Source organism: Apteryx rowi, unplaced genomic scaffold, assembly GCF_003343035.1.
Source record: "Apteryx rowi isolate R43461 unplaced genomic scaffold, aptRow1 scaffold_1012, whole genome shotgun sequence".
NCBI lineage: Eukaryota > Metazoa > Chordata > Aves > Apterygiformes > Apterygidae > Apteryx > Apteryx rowi.
The window spans coordinates 53,331-75,856 of NW_020447212.1; the positions used below are offsets into that span (position 1 = coordinate 53,331).

The 22,526-nt window shown below is 37.6% G+C and overlaps 1 protein-coding gene across 1 annotated transcript in view; it reads right to left on the minus strand.

Annotated features, from left to right (window-relative positions):
• Positions 1–4,729: 4,729 nt before the first annotated feature.
• The window catches only part of RNF217 (ring finger protein 217), a gene marked incomplete at its 5' end in the record, with an annotated part of 71,685 nt that continues 53,888 nt past the window's right edge, over positions 4,730–22,526 (minus strand). The window contains 3 exons of the mRNA XM_026064119.1: positions 4,730–14,568; positions 15,117–15,186; positions 17,223–17,294. Of these exons, the coding sequence (XP_025919904.1) occupies positions 14,493–14,568; positions 15,117–15,186; positions 17,223–17,294 (218 nt within the window). The remainder of the gene's footprint in view (positions 14,569–15,116; positions 15,187–17,222; positions 17,295–22,526) is intronic.

Consider the following 22,526-nt stretch of genomic DNA (forward strand, 5'->3'; position numbering starts at 1 on the left):
GATCATTTAAGTATTACAATAGGGAAAGTGTTAAGGAGGAGGAAGAACATAGCCTGGGAAAGATCAAGGAGACCATGAATGGATCCAAAAGAGGATAAGGGAGTAAAATAGGTGGAAATTAGGTTAAGGGAACAACTCAGCTCAGGTGGAAAAAAATTAGGTGATGATCAAAATAATGCACTGCAGAGGGGACAGCTGGGTACCTGTTTCTGGTTTAGGTGCATCCTTATCCTGTCAGTATCTGTGGCTGAGGAGAGGTGGAGTAGTTTTTTCCACAGACAAGTAGGGTTGGGGAGGTCATGTCCCCACCATTCCCAATGGATCACCACTGGGATAATATTCCCCCCACTTACTGACCTTCAGGATAAGGATAGAAAGAGGGTGATCTAGCAATACTGGCCCAGACCAAAACTCCAGGTAGTCCAATATCCTATCTCTAATAGAAACCAGCTGTCTGAGAAAGGATGCAAGAAAAAAGCAAGTGTTACCTTCTACCACTGTCCAGGCCTCCAAACATTTTTTTCATTTTCAAGGAATTCTTGAGTCAGACAGAGTATACATACATTTAGTAACTTGGCACAGATTTTCTTCTATGAACTGCTTCAGTTTCCACTTCAGGCCTTAGCATCTACAACATCCTTTGGCAAGAAATTCCATCGATCTTTTACTATTTGCGTAAAGACTCTCCTTTGTTTGTTACAGCTTCTGATAGCCTCATTTCAAGGAATCACAGAATAGTTGGGGTTGGAAGGAACCTCTGAATCATCTGATCCAACCCGCCTGCTCAAGCAGGGTCACTAGAGCTCATTGCCCAGGACCGTATCCAGTCAGGTTTTGAATATCTCCAAGGATGGAGCCTCCACAACCTCTCTGGCAACCCAGTCCAGTGTTCAGCCACTCTCACAGGGAAAAAGTGTTTTCTTATATTCAAATGGAATTTTCTGTGTTTCCATTTGTGCCCATTGCCTCTCATCCTGCGACTGGGTGCCACTGAGCCCTCTGGCTCTGTCCTCTTTACACCCTCCCATCAGACATTGATAAGATCCCCCTGAGCCTTCTGTTCTCCAGGCTGAACAGTCCCAGCTCTCTCAGCCTCTCCTGCTATGACAGGTGCTCCTTAATCATCTTTGTGGCCCTTTGCTGGACTTGCTCCAGTAGCTCCATGTCTCTCTTGTACTGGGGAGCCCAGCACTTGATGCAGCACTCCAGATGTGGCCTCACCAGGGCTGAGTAGAGGGGGAGGATCACCTCCCTCAACTTGCTGGCAACGCTCTACCTAATGCCGCYCAGGATACCATTGGCCTTCTTTGCCACAAGGCCACACTGTTGGCCCATGATCAACTTGGTGTTCACCAGGACTCCCAGGTCCTTCTCTGCAGAGCTGCTTTTTAGCCAGATGGCCCCCAGTGTGTACTGATGCATGAGGTTATTCCTCCCCAGGTGCGGGACTTTGCATTTCTCTCTGTTGAACTTCATGAGATCCCTCTTGCCCATTTCTCCAGCCTGTAGAGGTCCCTTTGAATGGCAGCACAGCCCTCTGGTGTATCAGCCACTCCTGCCAGTTTTGTATCATCTGTGAACTTGCTGAGGGTGCACTCTGTCCCTTCATCCAGGTCATTAATGAAAGTCTTAGACAGTATTGTCCCCAGTATTGACCCCAGGGGTACACCACTATTGACTGGCCTTCAGCTGGACTTCATGCCAGTGATCACAACCCTTTGAGTCCAGGAGTTCAGCCAGCTTTCAGTCTACCTCACTGTTCACCTGTCTAGCCCATACTCCATCAGCTTCTCTATAAGGATGTTATGGAGGAGCAGTGTCAAAAGCCTTACTAAAGTCAAGATAAATAACATYCACTGCTTCCCCCTCATCACCAAGCCAGTCATTTCATCATACAAGGCTACCAAGTTGCTTAAGCATGATTTCTCCTTCAGAAATCCATGCTGACTACTTCCAATCACCTTCCTGTCCTTCACATGTCTGGAAATAGTATTCATGATTAGTTACTCCATCACCTTCCCAGKGACTGAGGTGAGGCCAATTAGCCAGTAGTTCCTGTGGATCCTCCTTTTTCCTTTCTTAAAGATAGGGATGACATTTCCTTTCTTCCAGTCCTCAGGAACCCCTCCCAACCACCATGACCTGTCAAAGATAATTGAAAGTGGCCTTTCAATGACATYGGCCAGTATCCTCAGCACCTCTGGGTGCATCCTATCAGGTCCCATGGACTTGTGTATGTCCAGCTTGTTTAAGTATTCCCTAACCTGATCTTTCTGCACAAAGGGTAAGTCTTCATTGCTCCAGATTTCCCCTCTGGTCTCAGTGGCTTGAGATTCCTGAAGACCAGTCTTACCAGTAAAGACCAAGGTGAAGAAGGTATTCAGTACCTCGACCTTTTCTGAGTCCTTTGTCACCAGCTTCCCTGCCCCATTCAGCAGTGGGCCCACATTTTCCATAGCCTTCCTTTTGCTGCTTGTGTACTCGTAGAAGCCTGTCTTGGTGCACTTATCATCCCCTGCCACTTTCTACTCCAGGTGGGCTTTAGCTTTCCTAGCCCTATCCATGCATGTGCAGACAGTGTCTCTATATTCCTTCTGGGTCACCTGTCCCTGCCTCCACCTTTTGTATGCTTCCTCTTTATATTTGAGTTTAGCCAGGAGCACCTTGCTCATCCATGCAGGCCTCCTGCTGCCTTTGCTTGATTTCCTGCTTGTTGGGATGAACCATCCCCAGGCAGCGCTTCAGGCACTCCCCCTGCTCTCTCACATACAGGGCAGCTCCCTTTCCTCGCTGTCCCAGCCTGTCTTTCCTAAAAAGCCTGTACCATCTGTAGCAGCACTTGAGTTGTGTGAGCTATCTCACCATGTCTCCATGATCCTAATGAGATCATAGCCCTGAAATACACACAGACTTCTAATTCATCCTGTTTGTTTCCTATGCTGTGTGCATTAGTGTAAAGACCCCAGTGTGCTGACTTCCCAGAAGGGGCACAAAAGCTTTCCCTGTAACACGGCCCTGTAGGTACTTCCTTATTTGCATGCATATTCCTGGGGAAATTCCACTTCAGCCCTGTTTTAAGAAGTCCCTTCTGTTTACATCACACCAGGCCCTTTGGTTGCCAACCCCATCCACCACTTCCTTACAAAAGTAAGTACAGACTATTAAACAAGATGACTTATCTGCATGATTGCTGACCCTGCCAAACAAATTTGTTAGGCTGGTGAGGTAAGACTTTCCTTCACAAAAGCCATGTTGACTTTTCCAAAGCATGACAATTGTACCCAGGTGGCTGCCTTTTAATTCTGTTCTCACTGGCTGGTATTCACATACCCCTCATTCCAACACATCACTTCCATTTTCAAAGTTCCTCATAATCCAAGGTTAAACTTGTGCCTTTTGCCTCATTTTGTTACTGAAGCCAAACTACTAAGCAAATATATGAGAAATTCAAAGTCATTCAGAATTTTTGGAATATTATTTTTTACAGGCATGTGTAAGTAGATTCATGATTTTGGGAAAACACACTCAAATCTGTATTTCCTATATTCACTRTTTCAAGCAACATGGCAGTCATTTGAAGGGAAGTGTCTAAAAGTTACAGTTGTATTATCTGCAATCTCTAGGAAACATATCAGTCCTATTTACTTTGAGAAGTATGATGTTTATAATCCAAGCCTGCTTTTCTGTCTTTTGTGAAACAGTTTGAGACTACAAGTGAAAAGTTACACTTTAACCTGAGTTTCAGCTATAGGGATATTGATTTTTCTGGACTCTTAACCATCCTTTCATTACTTTGATTACTTGCAAGAATTACTGCAGTTAAGGGATCTCTGATATGATGCCCTCATAATGTTTGCAAATTTTGACTTTGTGGGGGAAAGCGGAGGGAGGGCAGAAAGACTTGTCTCCTATCATTGGCAAGAGGCACCTAGGGCAGGTCTCTGTCAGTCAAGGTTTTTGCTGTGTATTTGTTGCAGTGAAAGGTTTTTTTCAGCTGTTTCCTATAGAAACAAAATGTACATGAGTGCGCTACAATGTCTACTTGTGCAAGAACATGCAAATGCTATTTCATAGTTATGCAAAGTGTTTAAAGATCCCCAACACATCAGACAAAACATTGCATCAGTATTATCAATTCACTAATGTGGAAACTGAAAACAAGTCCTCTGAAAAAGACATCTGGTTCAATTAATGGCCCACATACTTTAAATTTACAGCTACAGCAAATACTGACTTCTGTAAAAATTCAATCACTGAAAAAATGGAGCTTTAGAAAGTGATTCTACAGGGGAATAGGAAAACTGGATTACAGTATTTTCTTTATACAGTTTTTTCTTATATCAGGTTATTTTAACCTAGCATTTTAACCTTTCTTGAGAAGGAAAACTTTGTCTTACATATTAAGATGCTTTTAAAATTGAAAGCAAGAGCCCAGAGATGACAACACACGGGAGTACTATGCGTAAAACTTAAAATCAGATTGGAGGTAGAAGTCTAGTTTACTGTGATGAATATTTTTAAAAATAGTGAAAGACTGAAGTGAGTGTTATGCAGTATTTGCGAACACAAAGATTTCTGAACTTTTTATGTCATTCAGTGGGATTTCTTTATGATTATATAACAATCATAATACAAGTTTAATCAAGACTACTTGGAGTTGGTTGACTGATAATCCATGCACACAACTGTTGGAAGAAGAGTGATACATTCAGACAGGTTTTCTTTTTCTTCAAAACTTTATTAAGTAGACGTTACTAGATGACACTGTAAAACCCTCTGTGTGCAAGTGAACGAACTCTACAATATAAATCTTCCCACAATTCATTAAATGCACAACCCCCCCGTTTCTGAATATTAATTCTAAGACAGGCGGAGTGCATTCAAATTCTATTTTACATTCTTCCATTTCATCATGGGGAAGCACTTTTTTCAGTTTCTTAATAACAGGGGATTAGGATAACAGTGTAAGTGAAAGGAATGCCTTTAAAAGAAATGAAGTACCATAAGTTTTGACTTATGAACTTCACTCTCAATACAGACATCAGATTCATCTCATAGTCTTTTAAATTAAACTGGCTACCATGAAGAACGTGATTGCATGTAGCGAAGTGAAGCAGTACAGAGACATACATACCTATTACTGAATACTAGTGAGGTAACATTTTGAAAATAAACTGTTAAAAAATTCACTTAATTTCAAAAGGTCCTGTCCAGCAGGACAAACATTGGCAGAACATCTTCCCTTGTATCCATGCATTTGTACATGTGCATATACAACCTGTGTCTACTACAGCTTTTCAAAGAACAGGATTTTAGTTATACATTCATCAGGACAAGTTTAAAATCAGACATTGCTATGGTAGATTTAACAGAAAACTTCAGTGAACTGTCTCTAGATCACCTAAAATAAAAGGCACTCTGAAGAAGGTAGCAAAAAATAATCCTTACAAAACATTGACACAGACTGAAGCAGCCACAAAGGTAGCATACTCAACAGTGATTACTGGTATAAATTTAAAATACCAACTTGGACATGGATTATTTTTAAAATATTGCCCAAGACTACTGAAAATTTTTGTCAGGTTATTATAGCATGAAGACCATTGTTGCTATACTATGCAACAAACAATATACTTATCAGATAAAAGCAAGAGAAAGATGATGGAAAACGAATCAGCATTTTGGTTGTGTGCCTGCTGGTTATAAGGGGAGAAGAATTCAGTTTGAGGAAGTAACTTTTACATAAACACTGTAACTCTTAAGAGTGATGAAGTATTTTGGTACATGATGCCTCCTATTCATTGAGTTATAGGATGAGCTAGTTAATACCTAAACTTGGAGATAAAACTGAAATAAAAGTTATTAAGATATCTGAAAGAATGATAATTCAGTTGAAGTTTTATTGTAGTATGGCTCTCAATCAAATTCCCTTTTACCAAAAACTTCAGATTTGTAAGCCGAATCCTGATTAAGCACTGGTGTATGATTCTTCACGAAGAAGTAACACTGCAAGGGACAGTCATACTACTAATTAAGAACTCCAGGGGGAAAAAAAAAAAAAAAGAGTCTCTAATACAGTTCTGGAAAACTCAAGAATTTCAGCAGAAGAAAAGGTTCTAAAAGATACTCTTCTTATCTTCATTTCTCCCTCTTTACATTCCTTCCCAAATTTTTAGTATAGGAAATTGAATATGGTAAAACCACTTTATGATCATGAATCCACAGTTAACGGACTTTCTAGCATGACTTTTTCATCTACCTCCCCCTCCCCCCCCAATTATTAGCTCTCAATAATTTCCTTCTAATAATTGCCATTTTATAACATTTTTTTCCTTTCTAGATCATTTCCAACAGTAGTTCATATAAATCAAGATAATTTTAGAAACAAAGCTTATTCTTGACATCTGATTTCAAATAGATGGACAAAAGTGGGAGTAATGTTAGTAAGAAAAAAAGGTCCTTTGCAAAATCTAGATCATAATAGGTAAAATTCCACTGTCTTCTGGCAAAAGGGAATAATCTCAGAAAAAGAAAAAAAACCCTGCAGTCTCCTTTTTGAAGCTAACTGAAGATGGTAAAATGAATTCTATTTTCAGATCATATCTCCACCACGCAATGAAGGGCAGTGCAGAGATCTCAGCTCTGATCCTCAAAGCTAACTTGAGGGCTTGGCCATCAAGATACCCAAGAGGATTTACCAACCTTTTTTTAAACAGGATATGTTAGTTCAAGTGAAATAGCACTGAAATGTTGTTAAACTGCTTTTAGTTCCAACCTAGCTAGAGTGAGCCTGTGTGCCATGCTCCTCAGCACTTCCATTGCCACGTGTTAGTGTGAACAGGGCCTGCTTGAGCCCTTGAGTTTGAAGACAGTTATACTCCAGCTGTGGTCTAAACTAACTTCTGTTAAATTCTCTTCTCCAAAAAGTTGCATTTCTTTTTAGTGGTTAAAAACTTTTAGCTGATTATACTGGAAGACCAAACTCATTCTGACAACACATATAGATGCATTTCCGCAGAAATCTGAAGGGAGATGGAAGGGGATGAACAGTAAGTTAAACTCAGAATCTAGATCAAGATCATGAAAATTAGAACGGGCATGTCTGATTACCTTTATCATTCCTAAAAAGATAATGTCTTCACTAACATAACATTCCTCAACCTTCTGAGCAAACCAGTATTTGGTTACCTTGGCTTAATGTGACTGTGTGTAGGAGAATGCTTAACAGAAATTCCCATATTGCTCTATGGGGCGAAGGATGGGTGAGGGTGGGGAACAACAAGAACAGAAAACCCCTTTTCACTTGTTTCAAGCAATAAGGCACTAACATATTTTTAAATAATTTTCTCAGAATACAAAACACTGAACACTGGAATTCAAGTGCTGAATAAATGGATATTACTTATCTCCAGTTTTCATACCTTACTTTTCATTAGTCACCAAATAAATATACAGAAAGTTCTAGTCACTAACGCATACAGTTTTTATATATTCCAAATGTAGAGTTAGAAATTGCTTTCTTAATGAAACTGAATTGTTTTGTCCAGCCTTTTATCTGTGCCAGAAGCATGTAGACAAAAAAGGTATAATCTATTGTTCCACTACCTTCACATCCTGGCCTTCAAGTTAACTCTATTTTAAAGGAAATTCTTCATTATTAAAATATAAAGAGAGAGATGGGGGGGGGCGGGATTTCTCACTGAATTGTCATGGAATTAAGATAAGGTTCTGCTTTGACAACCTCCTTAGAAACAGAGATCATGTTTACTTTTTCTCAGCACCTATTATTCTCATCTCTACCATCAGCAAAGAGTTAATTATTCAATACTGGGCTCAGATGGTTAGATATGTAACAAAAAAAATTGTGTTTAATTATATAAAAAATGTAAAATTAAAAGCTCTGAAGAAAAACAGATACCAGTATTTTGCATTTAAGTAATTTAAGTATAACAGAAACAATCTTTTGCTGGTATTGCTCAGCAAAGTCTTACTGAAACCACTTACTATGAGATCACATTTCCTAAGGTCCAATTCTACCTTCAGCCATTTTCACCAATTGGTTTCAAATAATGAAATTAGAAAGGAAAAGGAGAGCATTATGAAATAAAATATATAACAAATGGAAATATGGTAAACATTTTATTATGAAATGGTAAACAGTGAAATGTAAGTCTACCACTGTCCTTGCAATTTCTGGACACAAATCAGTAGAATGGAAATTGGTATGAAGAACTGTTTTAACAGTGCATTTTTTATGCAAAAAGATAGGCCATGACTAAAGACAGAATCCATCTGCTTACCCAGAGCTTGCATAAGACATGAAAAAGTTTAACTGCATCAGCAATTTTACAAGATAGGTTTAAACCATCTGAACGGCTTGTTTGGATTTTGTAAGTAGATTTTCATTGTAAAAATGAGGAAAATGTGGCATTTTACTAGTAACGTCATGCTTAGTGTCAATAGGTTAAAATTTCAAATAATACCGTTTTCATTTCAGCTTGCCAAGTTTCCTACAAGATCAACATTGAATGGGGCTAGTATGCAACAGTGTTTAAGCAGACGATGTGCAAAATCCATTTTTATGCTAAAAATGTCAAATATTTTTATACATATGAATGTCTCCTATTCTGACTTTGATCCATCCAACACATTTCAGATCTACTTTTCACATTTTCATATAAGCCAAATAAGCTCCAAAAAGGTTTTCTTCAGCACAATATGCATTTTTAAATAAAGTAATTACTATTATACTTACTCTCCTTTTTTTTTTTTTATACAAAGATACATTTAGGAATAAACAGTTGGAATTATGCTTAGAAATTTATTTATTTATTTATTTTACTAGGGAAAAAGTAATTAAAGCTTATATTACAGTTCTACTTTTGAAATCAGGGCATGCACTCTAAGATTAGTTTTCATTTCCCTATCTTGAAGTATTTCGCTGTCAGGCTAAGAAGAGCATCAGTGATTAAGTGCCTAATAAGAGCATTCCATTCCTTACTGGAGAGAAAACATATATAGATCCTGTGCCCTTATGCACAAAATGAAGGAAGAAACAGCCAGAAAGTTACAGTCCTGTGTCACAGCAACAAACTGYATTTGTTAAGTTTCTTAGAGAAATAAATAAATACACGTTTGCAGGTGTTGTGTCATAGCTTCAGTAATACATATGTGAACACACTGCTAGTTTTACAGCTGAATCCAGGCTCAGGTGGTTTTCCATATAATAGTAGTAGACAAGCCACCAAGAATATTAGCAACGTAACTTCTTAAATATGTGTGTGCTCTTTTCAGGTTTGCTTCTGTGTTAAGTCTGAAAAACATTAAACCATTCCTAACTCCAATTCTTAAACTGTGCTAATGTGGCTTACACTGAAAAAAACGGAATTTAAAAATATGTAATTTAACACTGTCTGTGGATGTGGTTTTTAAAGTTACTGGTGTCTCAAAATAATAAAAAGCTTTATTTATTGTATTAAAAGATAGTATTTCCCTGACAATTTGCTTCAACAAGGCGGCCATTTGGAAACTCTTCCCTTCTTCCTGCTGTCTCCTGCATCCATTAAACAGAGCTGGTACTACTACTCTGTTAATGAGAGAACAGGCTTTATAACAGTTTGCTCTTCTTCAGAAATAAACCTGATTTTCAGGTTGCTTTATGACAGTTGTCTACACAGTCTACATAGTTCCAAATATTTTAATCAAGGTAAAATTCTATACTTGCACAAGAATGGGTGCAACTTCTCTGGTTTAATAGGGCTATGACTGATGTCAGGAACGGAACTGACCCACTGCATCTATAAGGCTGCAAAATCGGAAGAAACTAAGAAATAAACTCTCTAATAGTTTATTCATTTAGGATTCTTTCCATCAACAAAATTAACAGAGATCTAATATAGATTATAAAAATAACAGTAATCCATGATTCTCATCCACAACTTGGAGCTACACAATTATCGTGCCAATGATTATAAATGATGCAAGGTCTGCTCAAGAAACAAAACCCCCTTTTCAACACTTGTTTAAACAAATTGGAAGAAGCTCAAAGTCTGCATGGCAAACTGTTTGACCACTGAATATGAAACAGTTTCTCAAATCTAACTAGCAAGAGAAGCCATTCAGTCACTGGTGAATTTGTATCCTCTGACAGAATTACTGTCCTGCCTACACGCTATTTAACGTCACACTAGCTGTGCCGGTCTTTGGAAGAGCAGAAAGCACACTGGCTAAAAAAGAATACCCGATAGTGAAATTGGCAATAGTCCCTGCAAATTAATAGTTTTTAAAAAGTAAAACTTCACAATGTTCAAAGTTTCAGAACCAAGTAAATAAACAGATGTAAACTGAAACAACCCCCCCACCCCAAAACAAAAAACCTTACCATACCAGCAAGATTTATGAAGTCAGCGTTAGTTATATCAAAAACGTACACAAAATCCTCCCTTCCTTATATATTTGCACTGCCCCAAAGGAAGATAATAGATCACTGAAAGTGCACTGTATTTTAATGATATTTGAAAGTTATTAGTATACTGTTTATAATAAAGGTGATGAGAACTGAAAACTAACAGAAGTTGTTGTATGGAACCGAAATGGGTGAACCAACCAGAGCTCACAGCTGCTCAGAATTGCACTTCTGCCTCTCACTTACATTCCTGCTCAGTTTTCTACTCCCACTAGCTAGCAGATTTACAAAAGTAGTTATTTTCCAATGACCAAACTCCTGGATAAGCTCTGCAGATACATGCAACTGTGCTCTGAGAGGCTGCAGTACTCAAAATTTTCCTGCCACAAATATGGTTGAGTAGCCCTCTAACTTGACCCAACTGCTGAAATTAATTACTTCCTTCTAGGGGAGAAAGCACACCTACTCTTTCTCCTCAAGGATCAGAAAGCAACATGGGGCAGAAGAGGGGGGAGAAGAAAAAAAGATTCTGGGAAAATTAGAACTCAGATTTGCACATAGTAATATTTATTTGGCCATATGGACACACTAGACATTCAAAGCACTTACCTAGGTGGCAAGTCTGAATGCAATGTTAAATACCACACTACCCAGTTTTAAGGGGCTTCCTTAAACGAGCATGAACTAAGCTGAAAATATGTGATCTAGAATCAGGTGTTATCTTGAAGACAAAAGGTCCATTAAAAGGGAAGAGCGACACAGGGTTAAAACACTACTTTTGATATGATAGTCTCACCTAAGGACCAAAAGCAAGAAAGTCTTTTGGAGCTGTTACGGCTGGGGATTGCTGCTCCCACAAAGGAAGCACAGAAAGGTGCCCATACAGTCCCCAGACCAAAGGGACAGCCAAAGCCAGCCGCTGCACAGGCTGCGCTTGTCAGGAACTGTCCCGAATAGCTGAACCAGTGACCTTTACAGAGGGTTTTCCAAAGCAGGGAGAGGCAGCGGAAAGATGGTCCACAGTAAAAAGCAGCCTCAGCCCAAAGACAAAGTTGCTCCTCTGGCTGGTCATGCCCCCAGCTTGGTCAGGGGCCCCCACAGGAGCTGGAGGAGCTCAGCTAGGGCTGGGGGGAGCACAGCATGACCCCGCGGGCAGGRCATACAATACCTGCTGCACCTGTGCAGAAAAGTGCAAGTGCACGAACAAATCACCTGCATCAGGCTAACGCAGCATGGATTTAAGGTTTCCTTAGCCTGAATACAGATACTGGCGAGTAAGAACTTCCCGCAAGGATAAATAATCTTAAAAATTAAGTGTGCTGAAAGCAATCTGTGGATGTTCAGCATATAGTAATATGAAATCTGCCTTTAGCAACTACTTAACAGGTTCATTCAACTGCCTCATGAAGTTTGCTGCTAATAAAGATGGAGTAAAGTGTCTGATGGTCTCTTCAGAGTACAGTTAAAAAAAATTGAGGTAATGAAAAACATCCTTGAATTTCCTTACAAAGTTCATTCCATTTCCCCAAAGTTGATAAAATAATGATTGCAAAACAAATGACATGCCTTCGATGTACACAAAGTTTGTCAAGATCAATATTGGAAGAGCTGTTTAAAAGCTAATATTTTATTAAAAAAAATATAGGGCTAAACTACTTTTTATATTCCAATTGATTATGCTAGATAATATTGATGATGAATTGTATATTTATGTACTATTTAAATGGAGACATTTTATATGGAGGGAAAAAGCCTTCCATATCCCTACTCTGCCTGGCTCTTGATTTTTTCCCCTTTTTTTACAGAAAAGCAAAAGTAAATATTGTTGTTATCCCCTTCTTTCTTCCCCCCCACAGAGAAAGCAAGATATATTAGACTTTCTCTTCTTCACAAGGTCAAAGATGCCTATATGTAGAATATGAAGTACCATTTTCATTTGATTTAATCTGTTCTGATGAAATCAAAATGGCCCAAATGAAATGATAATGTAGGAGTTGAGGAGTGTATTCCTTGCCTTCACCCACAATGACATGCTTTTTGAAAATAAAATAAGTGCAGATCTGTTATCTTCCCTTTTATGTTCTTTACTCTAGTATCTTGAGATCTGACTGAACTCCCATCAGAAGCTATGAAAATCTCAAACATCACAGAGTGAAAACAGCTACAAAGATTGTAAGAATATCTCACATATTTATAAAGAACTGGGAAAACAAAGGAAATTAATCCACTGTGTAGCTAATTACAGAGAATCTCAAGTACTAAAATATTCTTAAATGGAATACTTTGACACCACAYTACAGACTGCACTGCAAAACCAAATGTATATGTATATATATATTATATATATATAWAAAATATATATATACATATAAAATCTCAGAGGTCTGAAGTTTTCTAAATAATACAARAATATCTTTGTTATTTGACATTTAACGAAAGGAATAAAAATCCCTGAGTAAGCCAAAGAGAACTGATATGTATGGCCTTGGAAAACACTTTCAAAAACAAGACTGATTTTAAGGCAGCTTCCAACCTGCAGATAGAACAAAAATACAAAACTGATGTGTCACAGAAGAAGAATTCTAATTAACAGGTGGATTTGCACTGAAAATAGCCTTTGAACTTTACTTCTAAATGTCATTGCTTCCTAGCTTAATTTGAAAAATCTTAGGAAGGTACTATTTCTACTGTCATGACAGGGTCAACATGCCCTTAAACTCAAATGGAAAAATTAAGTTCTGTTGGCTACTATGGTGTGCTTGTACACACTGTTTCAGCAAGGGGTGTGTGTGTGGGGGGAAACAAAAATCAAGAAACCAAAAAAACCCCCAAACCAAACCACAAGCTGCCTGAATACACACATCCTAGCCAACTACAGTAAGCTCACACTTGTGTTTCCAGGTAAAAAATATTCATCAGTTTCTTCCACTGAGGCTTTGTAGTCAAAGTGGTTATTTCATGACAAAAGAGCATTATGTTGGTGGGCAGCATACTGTTTACTTAATAATTACAGCTAGTTTCAGATTTCGTGACAAGTTTCAGAGAAAGTGTCTCAAAGCACACCCTTTCAAAAGACACTATTTGTAGGCCTAAATTTTGAAGTCTGTAGACTTTTTGCACATGGTCTTTTTTCTTTCCCCTGCTCCCATACATATATATTCACACACAAATATTTCACTGAAAAAAGTACCTTCGCTGTACAAATCCATTCTTAAGATCAGCTTGAATTTTTGTAAATAGAAAGCAGATATTTCTCTTCATCTATGTTTTGTGTATCAGTGTTCTGCTTACACAAACTTATTTTATTTTACTTTTAGATTATATTTGCATGATAAATTTGTACTAGAACTAAAAAAGGAAAAAATTCTTAGTAGCTGGTTCCTAACCCTGAATTACATTGCTTCTGTGGTGATGCACTGAGAAAAAAGTCCAGTAACAAACAGTGATAGTCTGAAGTTAGGAACAGAGAGCAAGAATAGCTGTTCTCTTCAAAGACCTTCGACAACATGCCAGGAAGGAAGAGAGACACTGGAAGCACAGAAGAATAAAATGGTCTCCTAACAATTCGTGCCCCCTCCTGTTATGCAAACATCATCAGTTTTCCTCATGAGGCATCAGTGGATGCTCTAAGACCTGGGTAGCCTACTTTTAAAAAAAAGGTGCTATTTAGGTAATAAAATTTCATCAATTCAATCTTCACACATAACTAGAGTGCAGTAAGTATATTATGTGCCAAGTCAGAACAGAAGAGCAGGTTTGCAGCTTACTTGCGAATACACTTCCTTGTACATTCAGTAACACATTTCAGTGAATATCTGGGGATAGAACAGGCCGCAGACATTTCTCATCATCTAAACCTTTCAATTCTTTTCTTTTACTGGGAGAGGTTCACAATGCTGTACTCTAACAAAGTCACTCCCCCACCCAAATCACTATTTATAAGCTGACATAATTAAATACTAAAACAAAACCAATCAGGTATTTATAGGTATCATGAAGTTTCAATAATAATCTTGTATCTCTTTGAGGCACTGTTATTTGGCTGTGGCAGTCCATGCTGCAGAAATGACATCTACGCTCTTGCTCACTAGTAGGACGACTCAGAAGATAACCAGCTGTCACGTTCTGGCATGTGACTGGGTTTTGGTATGCTGAACAGAATGCTGTGTGATGGAAGTTATTTACAGAATTAGTTTTTAATACCAAAAGGAGAACGTTCAGTGTACAGTAAGAGTCCAAACACTTCTAAGCATTTCCCCCTTAGAGGCCGATACTGAAGTTAAATGGAGCACATGTTAGCAGTTAAATGCTTTCTTCACAGGCCAAATCGGTAGTAGAGTTGTGGCTACAATACAGACTTTGATTGTCTAGTTCAGAAACTTAGATCTAAATCTTCAAAAAACTCTGAAGTAATAACAAAAAAAAAACCCCAACCCCCCCCAAAACAAAAACCACAAAACAAAACAAACAAAAAAAAAACATTTAAAAAGCAGCAGTCAGGGGGCCCATCTTGTTCAGAGCGCACCAGAGCAAAGAGGCTTTCTGGTCTGCAGTAGTGTTCTTGGCTGAGGGAACATGGCAGGAGATCCCCCGTGCTTCTTCCAGGGCGGTGGCTTGGGGGCTGTTACCAGCACTGTATTGCTCTGTTGCACAAACCATGTATAGCCCTTACAGGACCAGCTCAGTTCAGATGAGTAAGGTCCGTCCTTACCAGGGCATACCTGTCCGTGACCTTTTCCTCTGCTTTTTACAAAGGCAATAGATAGGAAACACAAATAAACCTGCCAAAACAAGAAAAGACGACAGACAATTAAATGCAGTCCTCTGTGTACTCATTTTGTTCTTTCAGTGTACATAGAGCATTCAGACGCAGCTTTCCACCTTTCAGAGAACTTAGATGAGGCATTTGGACATGCAGAAAAAACACTAGACTGCAACAGTCTCTTTGGTAACTTGTTAAACTACACTTTCCTCTGTTTACTTTAGAACAAACTCCTGGTAAAACCCCCATCCCTGACAGAAATAAATTCCTGAACAATGGTCTGCTTTGTAAGAGATACAAATTTAAAACTTTAAAAAGTGTTTCTGCAATTTCTAGATCTAAATCCAGGGCTGATTTAATTAAACCCGTTTTCATAAACATGTAACATGTAATCTAAAAGGCTAACAAATATCTGCTTATTGCAACTTTGGAATTCCAGGTTTATTTCTTCCTCTTCAGACAATCCACTCGTTCCAAATCCCGTTAACCTTTAATTCAACCAGTTTCACATGCATTAAGGGCAGCATATTGTATCTATACTATTTCCTTTATTTATTTATTTTTATTATTTTTTTAAAACAAGCATCATTATCTATCATTAATACCAAATGTTTATCCTTGCCCAGGCAGGAATTTTACCATCTTAAAAACTCTTTTGAGAGAGAAAGTAAAGTGTAAAAGGAAAAGAAAAATCAGATTTATTTAAGTGAAAAATAGTTTGTCATAAGAGATACTCTTTCAATCGCAACAGAAAAAGTGTGTCTTATTTCCCCCTTCCTCTCACCACCAACTGAGATGGTGAAGAATCTCTTCAGACACTGCCACAGTAATAAACTATAACAAAAGACTACCACAGTCATTGGGGTACTTGCTATGTTGAATAATCTTTTCAYTGATGTAAAATGATTTTCAGCTATGCTACTAAGATTACTTTTACAGGTGTGTTGGCAGTAAATACTGCTGTAATTACCTCAAAATCAAAACTTTACTATAAATAATCAATGTCTTTGGAACTGCACACACCACTCTTCTTGATTGCCTCTGTTATCTGGCCAGACCTAGGGTGGGACTTTAGTGGCAGAACAGGCATTATTGCAGCTGCATTACCCTCTTAGAGGGAAAACCCCCTTAGATTTAATTTTTAATATAAGAGTTGTTTTTTTTTTTTTTCCCCAAACATAGATTATACCATACTGCTGAGCAAAATAAGCTTTACTGGCATTAGAGAGTCTTTATTGTCTACATTTTTGGCATAAAAATGTCACCAAAACAATATATACCTCTTCAGCCAACCCAGCTCGGAGTATTATTACAGAAAATGTCTGTATTCTTAGTCTAAATACTGTAACTACTCACTATATTCCTTATTATGTCAGGTATACTCTAGAAAAGCTTTATCAGTATATTGGTTATATACTGATTGGTTATGTACAATCTTATTAATGCAATTATCCTAGTATATATCAGCTTTATTATATCAGAATAAAGGTGCATCATCCCAATATGCTTCAGCTATAGGCATTCACTGTAGATTTCCAACGGCCTAGAGTAATTTGGTGAAGGGTTGTGAAGCAGCAAGATTCATGATTGACATCTTACTGCCAATATAAACAAATAGTGGCTACGCACCTACATAGGCAAAATTACGTCTTGCAGTGCATGTGRCAAAGTTTTTGAAGCTGTGATCCACTGGGGTGGCGCAAAGGGAGGTTCCAAGCCAGTCAGCCACTGGCACTAGGTATAAATTATGCAGGCCTTTTTGCTATTTTAACTATAATAGTTAAGGATTTTGGTTCAGAAAAGCCTTAACAACTAAATAATTAGAAAAAAACAATTAAGCTAGTAGGCATAAAACATATGTAAGAAAAAAGTTAAAGCGTTAAGATTTGAACGCATAAACCCATTTAGAAAAAAATGCATGTGTTTTACACTAAAAACTCTGCAGTTTGTACTTTTTCTATGTCCATCTCAGAGGGAGAAATACTGAGATGTTAAAGTCATGCAAGAAAGTCTGGCAAGATCAGGATCAGACTCATTCCTGTATGTAATTCTTACCTATTACAACAGCTATGGCTCCCAGTGCCAGTCCAAGAACCAGTATTAGGGGTGTAATGAGTAGTTTTCCAGCTGAAACAAAAAATTCATTAAATAATTCAAAGCAGGCATTTTATTTCACCCTCTCCAACCACTCATAAATATTTGGATAATCTGACCTCTCAAAAGCTGGTTGGTTTTTTTGAATACTTTACCAAGATTTTTATTTGTAAAGTCAGCCTGCAAATCTAGCTAGGAATCGTCACCAAAAAGTCATCTCCTTGTACACATTGCTCTCTTTATCCACTGCAATTCCCTGAACACAGCTCATTTCGTACATTAACAATTAACTCCCATTAACTTCAGTTTCCATTCTGAAATCCTTCGGGCACTGACAGGAACATGAAGGATATAAGGTTACAAACTTTTGGCTTTAGAGAGATTCTCCAGAATCCTGTTGTACCACAACAACCCTGGAAAGATGCCAAGCAAATCACTATCTTTGAGGAGTTCAGGTTAGCTCAAAGCAACAATACCAGCTAGCATCTAAATATGCTTCTGCTCTCTGTAAAAGGCTACGGTAAAGTCCTCATGTACTGCTGCGATTTAGGACTAAATCAAACCACTGCCAACCCTACTTTGGATCAATATTTAAAACACTGTGTTGCTGCTCCTACATGAATAAGGCAACAGGGTTGTACTGCCTATCAACTAAAACATAGGACTCTGAGAACAAATGAAATCCGCTCTTATTCTTTACTTTTTTCTGAGTTTATCATGTGTATAACTGCCTGGAAGGAAGGCAGGGCTCCTTTTGAAACGCTGAAGTTGAAACCGAACTTTGAACCCAAGTTATCTTGTGTCCAATACATTCAACTACACAGCGCAGAATCGCTCTCACTGTGTTGGCTAAGTGGCTCAGAGATGTTACTTTTCTCAGCTCTTTGAAAATGCAGCATGTTAAGTACTTCTCCTTGCAMACCAGTAATTTGAACAGAGAGTTGAAATTCAACAATTCCCTATGTTAAGCACATCTTTGAAAGATTACCTCTGGAAAGGGAGGAAGTGCAAGTTCATTCCCTCTTGCTTCCCTCTCTCAAGTCACTTCTATCAGATTTCAGTAAATGGATTACTTCATTCAACAATGATGTAAACCTCTCCATAACCTGAAACTAATTTGGGCAGTCTGAAGGAAAAATGAGATATTTTGGAAATATTTACAGCAGTAAATGAATTGGTCCTTTTCACACTCCTAAGAAATTTAAAAGCTATCAAAACAGGAGTGTTGTGGGTGGGAAACATTAATTCCTAGAAGAAAAAAATTGGCAAATACTATTGGTATTACTCTATTTGCTAGGCATCCTAATGGTAGACCTTCTTGGGACTCTACTGAGTTGCATTATACACACACAGAAGTTGTCATTGCCCCAAATAAGTTATTCAAGTGTAGACAGGAGAATGAATGTAGAGTGATGGAAAATTCAAGTAAACACCAAAAAATCTGTGATCAAAAATATTTAAAACATTAACAATGCCTTCAACAATTTTGAAGTAAAACTTATAAAATACCGTTTTAAGGCATAAGCTCTATATACTTTATTAATAACCATATACCTTATTAATAACCACATAATTTGAATGTTAGAAGTTTAAGATGTTTGGTACCAAAATTATTAAAAACTTAAACCACTGGATGGATAACTAAAGCACACAGAACCCAGAGTCTGTAGAAGGGCTAAGCTAGCTTTTGACACAAGTAATTTCTTTGCAGATACAAAGAATGTTTCCTAAGCTAATTCAGTTTAATATCTTGTTGACTCATATTTGACAAACTAACTCCAAGCTGAAATAAAGCATTAATGTTTGTCTTTTTCCTCCTGCCTGTGAATATGAAGCGACTTCATTGTCATGGGACAATCAATTCACTAACTATATCTTTACCACTATATCTTTGTTTATCAATGCATTCTTTCTAAATGTTTAGCTTTAAAAACAAAAACAAAACAGTGTATTATATAATATTATATGTATTATATCCTTGTATATCTATACAATGTCCTAAATGTCCTTTACAAGGGCACTTATAAGACCTTTATCTTTCTTTACTTTTATCATATAAATTTCAAGAACAAGTTACCATGAGGTGAGCAAGATATACTCAAGCTACCATCAGGTAAGAGCACAAACAACAGCAATGATTGCAAAGCAACAGATATCTATCTTTTACTCCAATCATTTGTATCTGCATCGTACAAAAAAATTATAAAATGCTCTGTTTTATACGTCTGAACTGAACATTAGTTTCTATCCAAACGCAACTTCACACAAATTGTTTGTCATAGTGTGAAGGATTATGAGGATCTTAATCACAGCTAGAGGCTTACTAAGAAATGCTGGTGAGACTAAGGGTGTTTATTAYAGTCACCACATCTCACAAGGATCGACTGTCCTACTTCTACTAGTTCAGAGCCTGCTCGCAGAGAAGCTGTGCCAGTAAGGAACTCAGCAGCAACCACCACACTTGCTCCAGAGCTGAATAAAACCTTGGGTCATTAGTCCATGCACTGAACTCAGCATTAGCTTATAATAGCCAGTTTGGTTATGTTCAAAAGTTAGTTTTTAAGGATAATTACAGAGACTGTAGTAAATAAATCAAGCCCAAAAAGGGAACATTTTTAGAATACTACTCAAATCAATGGCAGACAGTTGTTTTTTTTTGTATACACAGTTACTCAACATGCAGATTTAGACCACTGTAGTAATGTAATATTTATGTTACATTTTGAGGACTTTCAGATGATTTCAGAGGAGTTTCACTACTGTTGATACACAGAAAGATATTTTTCTGCTAAGGAGGAATCATTTTGGGAAACATGAGGGAATATTTTTCCCTTGCATAACTTTGTATATATTTCCTTAAAAGCACACACAAAAAAAATAAATCCCTTGAGAATTCTTTTCCACGTAAAAACCTAATATACCAGTTTTGGAGAACAAATTTAATCACCAGCATATGAAAAATGGAAAGTTCAGTCTTCCAAGTCTAAATATCAGTATATGCTTAAACAGAGCCCCTGTGAGTATATATTTACAAATCAAAACAGTCATATCTAGCTAGATTTAAGTTCTAATACAAGTTTCCATCTGTATTTAAAAAGTCCAATCAAATGCGTAAGGGGCATTCTTACAAATCAGACCGACTTAAACAGTAAAGTCGCTAATAAAGCTTGGATCCTAGGAATGCATGCTTCCTTCTGCAGTGCTCTGAACTGCACATACATAAAGTGAATCATGCACTCTGTCTTGGGACAGCAGTACTTATCAGTCAGATCTGAAAACATGCTGTTTTCAGATTCATATTTGAAATGCATACACCATGCATAAAAACTTCGGTTGTTTTAATGGCATCCATTACATGTTCTGTCCTGTTACGTATCCACATAATTAGTGAATGACTTTGAACATAGTTCACCCACCTGAATTCAGAAGACACTTAAGTGGCATACGAAATACATTGAAGACAGCTAAACATATGTTCCTCCTTTCTGTGTTTAATAAGGAATGTAATTCATCACTAACTCAAATTATAATTAAACATTCTGCCTTCAACAACTTAGCTAAGTGGAGTCTAACTAGTATGAGGATGAAACCTCCAAGTTCACTGGGAACGAAGGATAAAAGCTATTTCATCTTACTGTACACAATGGTCACAGGGCAAAGCTCCTTTAAAAAAACAAGCAGGCTAAGGTGGGGAGAGAATGTCATCAAATTAAGCAGAGATCAATTATATCAGTTTATGTTCCTCTTTCCTCTCTGACTTGTTACCTTTACAAAGCCACTGGCTTGTGAAGAACAGTATGTTTAAATTTAATGCTATTAATTTATGCTGCCATAAATGATTTTCTCCTCTGTTTACTATAGAACAGTCTGTGATTGCAGGCAAAGAACTTTACTTCTAAACAGAAAATACGATGGCATGCCAGAGTCTGCCATAAAGCGTTCTTTCCTTTTAACACACCCCACCCACCCGGATTAAGCAAAAGAAGCCAAAGAACCTTCACCGTACAGACTACAAGATCACCACATTTACTTAAACAAGTACATTTCTTCTCCATAGCAAGAGAATAAAAAAAAATCACAGAATAAAATGCATCTAGCAACACCTCACTGGTCTCCCACTTGCAGCCAAAACTAAAGTTCTGTAAGTAGCAGTGCATTTTATTATAGTAAAATATTACAGACTATACTTCAGTGACCTTTTCCTCTGCATTCTGCTAGTTTCCTCTTTCTAACATACTCTGTTGACTCTCAGAATGGAACCAAAAATCAGTCTTATACAATCCTTTTGAAAATAACATTACACTGATGCCTGGCAAAGCCTGAACACATTTACATATACAGTTCTAGCTACCAACACATTTCTGATCCTAAGCTTGATCCCTAACGGGAATGAAAGTTTTCTGGATTTTCAACTTGATTTTAAGTAGTTAAGACTAGGAAGCTTCAGTTAAGAAGAAAAAATCAGAGATGATGATAGATTCTGAGGGAGGGTCTATAAAAGAAAGACACCAGACAATGAGCAAATTATTAATATTTACTATATTTTATAATACAAGAAGTAACCAATGAAATTATCAAGAGGCGATTAAAAAAAAAAAAAACAAGAGAGGAAGGAAGTACTTTCTCTGCACAATGCATAATAAAATCCTACAGCAAAATATGCACAGATATTGTGGAGACCAAAACTATAAGTTATTGAGGAAAAATTGTATAAATTGGTGAAGGATGCATCTACTGATAGTCATTAAGCAAAGACATAGATGTGAACCTCAACTAAGGAAGTCTCTAAACCAATGATCACTGGAAATCCATTTAGTGGGATCTTGTTTCTAGTTGGCCACTGCTGAAAATGAACTCTGCTACACATGCCTTTGCACTTACCCAGTTAACGAGAAAAGATCAACTCTGTTGCAGATGGCTAAAGTTTTACAAGGACAGCTGATCTCGCCAAGCCTCCACCCCTCAAGATGGCAGAAGCACAAGCTGAGCTGACATTACACCACAGCTGAGGATAAGGAGACCACCTTACAACAACATAACACCTTCTTAAAAAAAAGTGTGTGTAAATCAAGGCCCATGCTGTCCCACATAAGCTAATCATAGCTAAAATCTAATCCAATAGAGGAAAAGCAGTTGGCTGAATTCTTGATTCCTAAACAGATGTAAGTTGCTACACCTTTATTTTCCAGATTTCAGGTGCAAGCATTGGTAGGACTCTGGAGTGTTTTGCTATTATTTATACAATATATCAGAATCAATATTAAA